Genomic DNA, 10,039 nt, shown 5'->3' with positions numbered 1-10,039 from the left:
TCTCTGATATGAAATGTCTTTCATTGGCACACGAACACGACAGGAGAAAAGGAAAGTGCATCATCAGTTCAAGTTGATGAACATCAGTCATCAGAAGAACAAATCGGTCTCCACTTCAAAGTGGAAAAATAACATCAGCAGTAAAACAAAGTAGGAGGTGAGATCAAGGTAACACTTTCACAACTGTATCTCTCTAATATACATATATATACTGTATATGTATATATATAAGAATACTCACAGTAGTACATGTAGATTTTGCAGGCTGTCTGCCTCACCTTCTGGATCAAAATGCAACGTTCCTGGGCCCCATGGAGGCTTATTTTGCCCCGGTTAAACCATTACCAAAAGCAAAGACTCACAGCGTATTAATAACGCCATATTTTCATATTTTGTAGGGATTGATATGATTTTCTTTGGTGTTGGGGGCCTTTGGAGCCAATGTGTAATATACGTTATGCTACCCAATTGGAACCCCCCCTGAGGCCGAGTGAGTCTGTCTTCACCTTCCTTTGTTGACGAAGGAGAGCAGCCATCTTTACAGCGTCGTCATCTTTGGTGGCTTTCCGTGGCCGGCGAACATCCGGCGCGGCTCAAACTTGTACCTGCCGAAGAGAAGACGGGTGAGCCCGAGCACAGACTGACCACGCGTTTCTCCCCCCCACCCACCGAGAGTCGTAGACCCCGGGCGTGCGGCACGACGGCCCCGAGCAGGACTGCAGCATCATGAGGCGATGGTTCATCTTCTCCAGGACTTCCTGGTCGATGCTCTTGGCGATGTTAGTCAGCTGGAAGGGGTCGGCCGTGAGGTTGTAAACCTCCACAAACACCTGCGGGGGTGGGAGGGGGAGGGGAGGGAGGGTGAGAGAAGGAACGCCACAGTCAAGCCGCGCCCCAGCAAGAAGACGAGAAGGAGGGAGCTGGTACCTCGTTATCGTCAAACTCGCAGTACTGCAGGTCGGCTGAGGGGGCGACGGTGCGCACGCAGGCGTAGGTGTTGTTGTACGAGTCCTCGCACACGCAGTCCGGGAAGCATTCCTTCACACACGCAACGCTTTCATTCCGTCGTACGTTACGGAATGCGACAGGCTCATCTTACCGACACGCCGGGTCCCAGCAGGGGGCAGGCGGGGTCCGAGACGTTTCTTCCTTCCCCTTCGTACTCCACCAGGATGTCTGATCTCCAAGCGCTGCCGTTGGTTTTCCCCTCCTGGATGCACGACAACACAAAGAATGGCTCTCAAAAACCATCAGGCCTTCAAAATAAAAGAAACATAAACCGCCATAAAATAACACGCTTGCTCCAGGGTGGGCTGTGGGGGTCTTACACCCGCATCATTTGGTTTCTCACATTTCCCTTAAATTACAACATGAGCATACACTCTGGTACTACTGTAAGTACACATGCATAGTATGCTGACCGAAGGGTACTGATACTCACTACCCAATATAGTAGACATAATAATAGATAAGATATAGAAAACCTCCTTATGACCTTCCTGTTTACAACCTAAACATATTATTAGAGCCCTCAAGACATGATATAACACCCCTATAGTCACCTTGACACTCCTATTACTCAGTACAGTTAACCTCTTTATGACCTTCCTGTTTACAACTTTCTAAACACGCTTATTTAACATTATTAGAGCCCTCTAGACATGACATAACACCCCTATAGTCACCTTTACACTCCTATTACCCAATATAGTAGACATTATAATAGATAAGACATAGAAAACCTCTTTATGACCTTACTGTTTACAACCTAAACACACTTATTTAACATTATTAGAGCCCTCTAGACATGAAATAACACCCCTATAGTCACCTGACACTCCTATTACCCAATATAGTAAACAGACACTGTGGCTGTTGTGACCTTTTTATGGTAGCCCCTCCCCTTTGGCTATGTGGACCAATGAGGGTGGTCAACTGTGTTTCATGTCCATGCACGTCAGCCCCCCCCCCCAAAGCCCCAGCCCGCGTCCACAAGCGTGCCAACTGTCTCACCAGAACGGGCAGGAAGGACACACCATCCATCTGCGTCTTGCTAACGTTGAGTCCTGCGATGTCCAGGATGGTGGGGCCCAGGTCCACGTTGGCCACCAGAAACTGCAGACGTAAGAACACGCAAATATCGATGATGATCCTTTCCGGAAGAGGAAGACCGGCTCATCGGAAAGAAGGTAAACGCTGTCACCTGACTCGTCTGGTTGGCCTTGATGTTTGGCCCTCGCGCCATCAGAGGGACGCGGATGTCAAACTCGTAGAGCTGCCTCTTGTCCACGGGAAGCGAGAACTGACCTGAAAGGACCAACACGTCATCTACTATAAAACATGCAACATTGCTGACATCTAGTGGCCACTGTAGAATACTACATATATCACATCTTTGAATGTTACTTCTTAGAAGATTCAAATCTAATTCAATTACAATTAAAAGTTGAAAAACATAAGGTAACATAATGTTATAAATAAATTCATAAATAAGTCTGAAATAAATGAAATGAAAATTATTTAAATATTATTATATTAAAACAACAAATTCTGAAAAATATTGAAAATACAACATTCTAATAAAAAAATAATTGTATTGTTTTAATGTAAAATTTCACATTTTCAAACTGTTTATGCATTTAAAATTCAAGTTAAAAAAATATTCAAAACTAAATGAAAAAATAAAAATGAAAAATCAAATTTTGTTTCAAATCCTTGATATATTTTAATTTAAGGTTACACTTTTAAATGAATAAAACATTCAACTGAAAAAAAATCCATTTAATTACGCAACATTCCATCCATTTTTTATACTTTATCTTCACGGAGCCTATCCCAGCTGTCTTAGGGGGAGAGGAGGGGTCCACCCTGGACTGGTGGCCAGCCAATCACAGGGCACATATAGACAAACAACCATTCACACTCACATTCATACCTATGGACAATTTGGAGTGGCTAATTTGGAATGAATGTAATTACATTTAATGAACTTAAAACAATTGAAAAGTATTTGGTGTGAGTGTGGTGGGAATGGTAAAAAGGTAAAATGGTAAAAAAGTAAAATGGTAGAATGGTAAAATGGTAGAATGGTAGAATGGTAAAAAGGTAAAAAGGTAAAATGGTAAAAAAGTAAAATGGTAGAATGGTAAAAAGGTAAAAAGGTAAAATGGTAAAAAAGTAAAATGGTAGAATGGTAAAAAGGTAAAATGGTAGAATGGTAAAATGGTAAAATGGTAAAATGGTAAAAAGGTAAAATGGTAGAATGGTAAAATGATAAAATGGTAAAATGGTAAAATGGTAAAATGGTAGAATGGTAAAAAGGTAAAATGGTAAAAAGGTAAAATGGTAGAATGGTAAAAAGGTAAAATGGTAGAATGGTAGAATGGTAAAAAGGTAAAATGGTAAAATGGTAAAATGGTAAAATGATAGAATGGTAAAAAGGTAAAATGGTAAAAAGGTAAAATGATAGAATGGTAAAAAGGTAAAATGGTAAAAAGGTAAAAAGGTAAAATGGCGTCCACTGTAGTTGCCCAACAACGTGTGTGTGTGCGTACCCGTGTGGTATCCGTTGTCCGAGGTGAAGAAGACGTAGGTGTTGTCCAGTTCCCCTCTGACCTCCAGCCTCTTCACTATCTTCTCCACCAGGTCGTCCACGGACAGCAGGGTCTGCCATCTTGCGGGTGCCAACCCAAGAAGACATGATGAGAGAAGCTGGTTCCACACAGATGACAAGAAGATGCTGGCATGTGAGCAGTGTGGGATTCCACCGACCGTCTCTTGAAGGCGTCGTCCAGGAAGTGGATGGAGGAGTTGGTCATGGGCGTCTTGGCCTGTCTGATCAGCCAGTGTTTGTCCTGCAACACCAAGTCTGCAAATTGCAGGTCCGACTTGTAGGAGCAGAACATGTCCTCGGCCTTTCCTGGGACCCTACCTTGCCGTGGATGTTGAAGTTGGGATCTCTGGGCGCCCTGGTGTCGTTGAAGCGGGCCTGGTACTGTGGTGCCGCCGTCCAGGGCGAGTGGGGGGCCGGCGTGGACACCATCATGAAGAAGGGCTCGTAGCTGGACTTGTACTGGAGGAAGCTGAGGGACACGTTGGCCTGAAGGAGACACGGAGAGGGAGGAGGAGACGTGGCTCAAGGAGGCCTCAGCTTAGACGGCGTCTCACCAGGACATCAGTCAGGTAATCCTTGTTGTAGTCCGCTCCGTGTTTCTGAGCCCTCCCGTTCACTGACAGGGTGTAGTTGTAGTATTTGGAATTCTTTTCCTTCACGGGAAAACACATTTTTTCATGTTACTATTCATGCATACGTCGCTCATTTCGGATCATGTACGATCTTCTCGACACTCCTTCATGTACTTTCCCTTGAACATCAAGAAAAAGTCCTACCAGTCCGACCCAGTAGCTCCAACCGAGAGGAACGTGCGCCACTCCGCCAGCCTCCGAGTGGCCGTACTGCAACACAAAACAAGCTCAAGGTCATATTCATCATATTCATCAGACATCAGGGGTGATCAAAGTGCGGCCCCTGCACATTCGAAAAACTAAAAATGCAGACTTCCGCCAAGCGCCATCACCAGAAATATTAGTCCTTATGTTTATTTTATCTATATATTTACATTCCTTGACCATGAAAACATACCATGGAAGCGTTAATGACTTAAACAATGCTAACACGCTAAAGTTAGCATGTGCTAAAGTGCTAAAATGTTACCACGATTGTTAGCATGCTAACATAGCAACATGCCAACACCTAATAGCAAGAGTGGCTACCTATGAAAACGGCAAAAAAATTTATTATGCTAATGTTAGCATGCTAGCGCTAAGTGTTATAGCGATAAGTGTCTACCCCATGAAAATAGCAAAAAAATGCTAGTATGCTAACGTCAGGTTGCTAGATGCAGATATAGAAAAAGTTGTATTATGAGAAAAAAGGTCAATAGGACAATAAACTCTTGTCCAATCTTGTGACATCTCCTGTACTTCAGAACTACTACAAATCGTTTAAATACTGTGCCGCTCGCTTGTCAGTGTGTTACTCCATATAATAACTCAAAATGAAGCTAAGAAATATACATATACAAGTACTAATACGAATAAAAAAAAACTATTTTCATTTCATCCCAGGAAAGCGTTCCATTGGTGCCTGCTGAGGCGCTGCAATGATGTCAGCCTCCCTCTGGGCTCCTCTAGCTACCCCTGGTGGACAGAGGCGGCATTGCAGCATGTCGGCAGCCATCCATCCATTTTCTATGCCGCTTGTCCTCATGCAAAACGGTCACCAACATTAAAGTCGAGGCATTCACCAAGGAGGAAGTGCTGCTCCTCACCTGGTTGAGGTACTTGCCAGCGAAGAAGGTCTGATACCCGGCCAGGTTCTTGAGCAAAGCGGGGAAGGTGGTGGCCTCCTCACTCTTCTGCCAGGCTTTGCTGCTGCAGTTTCCCTCCAGGGTGTTGTTGGTCACGTGGTGGTTGTGGGGGTATTTGCCCGTCAGGATGCTGGCTCGACTGGGGCAGCACAGTGGACTGGCCACAAACTGGACCGCAACAGTAGGACTTGATTCCCATAATATTACGGCTTTATTCCAATGATGTTTCCAGTTTAAACCCATTATATTATGACTTTATTCTCATTATATTACAACTTTATTTCCAGTATATTTTCACTTTATTCCAACATGTTTGAAGGATTGACATAGCAGGTCTTTCCTTCCTGCAGCTGTCAGACTCCATAACAAAATGTACTCCAAAAAGCCTGTACAACAAACGTGCAATAAACTGTGCAATAAACCTGGGGCTTGGTACACATGTATACATTATTTTACCTTATTATGAGTTTATTCTTGTAAAATTGAAAATACAACTTCTTTCTCTTAATATTTTGACTTGATTCTTGTAAAATTACAATATTCCCCCCCGTTGTTTTTTTTAATTTCCAAATATTGCAGCTCTCATTTTTTTCTCGTAATATTGTGATTTGATATCTTTTGCGACTTTTTCATCAAACTCAAAAAGTAAAAAAATATATATTTTTTTAACATTTTGTTTTGTTTGTTAATATGTCAACTCTATGCAAATAAATTTCCATTATTTTTTCTTATTAAATTACAAATTTATTCTTGTAAAATTGCCACTGTCTTTCTTGTTATAATATACTTAATTCTCCTAAAATTATGAAAGGTTTGCAGTGAAAACCATTGAGTAAAACACTACACTAATACTTACTGCATTGGTGAAGGAGATGCCAGCATCACCGATCAGTGTTTTGGTCTTGTTTAGTGGAGTCTGAGGAGAAACATGACAAGTACACACAGTACACACAGTCAGTACCTAATCAGTACTATTCGCTTCTCAAAGTACATTCATTTTATGAACCACACATCTGTCATGGAGAAGACGAGGAACGCCCCCCCCCCCATTCACAGCTCAGTCAAACTACCCCCCAGACTGCACGTCCACAAGTCAAACAGTACACACCGGAACCGTCACTACTAACCAGGCCGCCCATGGAGATGTCCAGGTCGTCGGTGAGGATGAGAACGACGTTTGGTCTCCGGGATGATTTGGCAAAAACTCCTCCGCCGTTGCTCCACGCCAGAGTGACGCAGATGAGAAAACACTCTGCTATCATCCACACACGCGGCATTTTCACGTCTCCTATCCGTACTCGTCTCAACTGACACCGCTCGGAATCTTAATCTCCACGCGGCAAGGAGCACCGGAGTCTTATTTCTAACAAAAGACACACAAGAAAGTAGGAGCCATTGCTGTTTACTTCGAGCCGCCACTTCCGTGTTGACTCGTCACGTGCTACTTTCATACGGAAGCCGGTGAGCACTGTATCTTACATAAGGCGAGTGGGTATTTATTGATAATTTTAAAACATCATTCTTAACTTGTGAACTTATTATAATTTTATGACTGCTATCCGTGTGAGTTAAAACGCTTGCCCGTTCTCTCCCAAACTATGTCTGCCTTCGCAACGCCAGGAAGGCAAAGGTGCTCCTTCCGGTGCTCGTGTGGAGCAGTTGTACGGTCAGCTGACACCAGTAAGCCAATCACAGGCTTGGGTGAATAAACGCTTTAGAATATTCTCCTTTAGCTTTAAAGCAATCTAACAAACATTATGTATTAGATAAACGACAATAGAGCGTTTTGTAATGAAGGGTTTGGTGTCTTTAAATATTGTTTTAGAACTTTATAATTTCATCAAAACATGTAAAGGTTGTGTGGTAATAAAAATGACAATAAGTTACATAGCAAACGATATGACGGGCACACTAAAATGAATCAATAATAGGAGAAATATTAGAAATACTCTACTCTTGTATTATTTGAAGAAGCTGAAATATTTGGAACAATTTTTGAAACAAAAAAAAGTTGAAACTAAATAACAGGTTTTGACGAAGCTGCAGTAGCCAAATCTATCCACCAGAGGCCAGTGTTGTACCGTCTATAATGCCTGGCTGCCTGTCAGAAGTTCTCCAACACAACCACCAACCCAAACGTGACGTCCTGTTTTGTTTTTATGGCTTGTTTGTTGCTGATCTTAACACATTGATAATGTAAAATGTAAAATTGTTGTGAACAATGATGTTTTCTTTATGTTGCTGGCTTCTCTGTTGCCAGGTGTACCAATTGATGCTGATCATGATTAACACTAAGACATGAGTAGTTTAGATGATCTATTTGTGGTAAAATTGTCCCTATTCTGGATCAGCATCTTTGGTCCTTTGGTCAATCTCAAGCCCCGCCCCCTGTCCCGTCTCTTTATTGCTTCGCTCTGTCGACCCCAGGAAGCACGGCAAGATAAGGAAGAGGGCTCCTGTGATCCCTCTGATAGCAGCTAATCACATTCATTACATTAATTAGGGCAGGATGACACGACGCAGGGCCGTGACTCGGACCTGCTGATCGATTCTCGGGGCCGGCCACACCCTCTTTGGCCCGGCCTAGAGATGATAGTGTTTGTATTTTACTGAGAGATTTTATAATATTGTATACACTGATGGCTGTAATATAGTGTTTATAATATTTTTGAAAGCGGTGACGTCGGGGGTCACGGTGTCAGCTCCAGTCTACTTCCTGTCAGGCGTTGCGTGCCGCCAGCGAGCGCCTGAGTCGCTCAGGTATGGCTGCCATTTGCAGAATGTCGCCCAGAGGGAGATAAAAGATGTTTGTCGCCGTGGAAAACTAAACCACTCGTGACCATCAGGTGTGTGCGCACGCGTGTGCACGTGTCATCCGTGACCTCCTCCTCCTCCTCCTCTTCCTCCTGGCTGGATCGCCACGGCCGCCGAGGGCTCCCTCAGCGGCGGTGACGCCGTGATGAGCGACAGGCGAAGAGGAGGTGAAATGGCGCCCAAACTCTGAGAGGAGATAAAATGGAAAGATAAGGTCGGAGCATCGGAGGAGGAAAAATGGGAAAGTGGATGGATGGCGACAGAAGAGCGAGGGAGGGGGTGGGAAAGGGGGGTGGGGGCGGGAGGCGGGGGAGGAGTGATGCTATTGATACCAAAGAGGAGAGGAAGGTGCTCTCCATTTCTTTTCTTTGCTATCAGAGGACATACGTTACCATGACAACACAGCATCCACGTAAAACACACAGCTCTATTTCATACTTATTGACATGCACACACACACACACACGCACACGCACACACGCACACGCACACGCAGCGAGGCCGTAAGGAGGAGGCAAAGTTGTACGAACTGCGCCTCCATTTGTCAGCGTGGTGAAATAAGCCGACGTGACATCCCTGGGCTTTTTTCGCTCTTCCTGCTTCCTGGTCCGAGTGCTCCTTCTGGTTATCACCATCTGACACCCCCTGAATCAGAGACTATCTGGAGGCCCCCGCTATCGGGCCCCCGCTCCATCTTCCCGCTGCCCCTCGCCGCTCGGGCCCATCAATCAAAGAGCGTCTGCGAGCAGCCAGGCCAAACAAGGGAGGCGTTCAGAAACGCCATGTTTGTTGTTGGACTGTTTGGATGCTGAAAGGGGAGGATGAATATCTTCTGACCCGCAGGAAGTCACTCCTAACTATGAGCTCGCACCGTTGGCCTGACGGCCCAAAGCGCTAGCTGGTGGTTTTCAATGGGAAACACCAGCGATGCAATAGCTATGCTAACATGAGGGGCAGAAGAAATAGTAGGTTATGTGACAGCCGTCAATAAGTCATTTTCATGCATTGTTAGGGCCCGAGCACAAAGCTATAGTGGTGGAAGGGCCCGAGCGCTGAGTCAGGTGTAAGGTCCCTTTTGAAACTGCTATCTTTATTATTATTAGGGCCCGAGCAAGAAGCTATAGTGGTGCAAGGGCCCGAGCGCTGAGTCAAAGGTGTAAGGGCCCTTTTGAAACTCCTCTCTATATTATTATTAGGGCCCGAGCATGAAGCTATAGCGGTGTAAAGCCCTTTTGAAACTCCTATCTATATTATTATTAGGGCCCGAGCACCGAGTCATAGTGGTGTAAAGCCCTTTTGAAACGGCGATCTTTATTATTATTAGGGCCCGAGCAAGAAGCTATAGTGGTGGAAGGGCCCGAGCGCTGAGTCAAAAGTGTAAGGGACCTTTTGAAACTGCTATCTTTATTATTATTAGGGCCCAAGCTCTCAATCATAGTGGTGGAAGGCCCTTTTGAAACTGCTATCTTTATTACTATTAGGGCCCGAGCACTGAGTCATAGTGGTGTAAAGCCCTTTTGAAACTCCTATCTATATTATTATTAGGGCCCGAGCACCGAGTCATAATGGTGTAAGGCCCTTTTGAAACGGCAAGCTTTATTATTGTTAGGGCCCAAGCAAGAAGCTATAGTGGTGGAAGGGCCCGAGCGCTGAGTCAAAGGTGTAAGGTCCCTTTTGAAACTGCTAGCTTTATTATTATTAGGGCCCGAGCTCTCAATCATAGTGGTGGAAGGCCCTTTTGAAACTCCTCTCTATATTATTATTAGGGCCCGAGCATGAAGCTATAGCGGTGTAAAGCCCTTTTGAAACTACTCTCTATATTATTATTAGGGCCTGAGCACCTAGTCATAGTGGTG

General features: G+C 44.4%; 1 protein-coding gene across 1 annotated transcript; it reads right to left on the bottom strand.

Annotated features, from left to right (window-relative positions):
• Positions 1-6,889, bottom strand: gnsa (glucosamine (N-acetyl)-6-sulfatase a). The gene is made up of 14 exons (XM_058068793.2): positions 6,497-6,889; positions 6,226-6,285; positions 5,331-5,537; positions 4,390-4,455; positions 4,168-4,266; positions 3,932-4,099; positions 3,772-3,854; positions 3,555-3,673; positions 2,204-2,307; positions 2,014-2,115; positions 1,100-1,210; positions 928-1,038; positions 670-830; positions 1-605 (listed from the first exon to the last, which is right to left on the bottom strand). The coding sequence occupies exons 1-14, from the start codon at positions 6,644-6,646 to the stop codon at positions 539-541; spliced, it is 1,608 nt and encodes a 535-aa protein (XP_057924776.2). The 5' UTR covers positions 6,647-6,889; the 3' UTR covers positions 1-538.
• Positions 6,890-10,039: the final 3,150 nt, after the last annotated feature.

Source organism: Doryrhamphus excisus, linkage group LG6, assembly GCF_037039965.1.
Source record: "Doryrhamphus excisus strain RoL-2023G ecotype Guam linkage group LG6, RoL_Dexc_Guam_v1.1, whole genome shotgun sequence".
In the NCBI taxonomy this organism is placed as follows: domain Eukaryota; kingdom Metazoa; phylum Chordata; class Actinopteri; order Syngnathiformes; family Syngnathidae; genus Doryrhamphus; species Doryrhamphus excisus.
The sequence above is the reverse complement of the archived record's forward strand: the minus strand, read 5'-3'. Positions and strand labels throughout refer to the sequence as shown.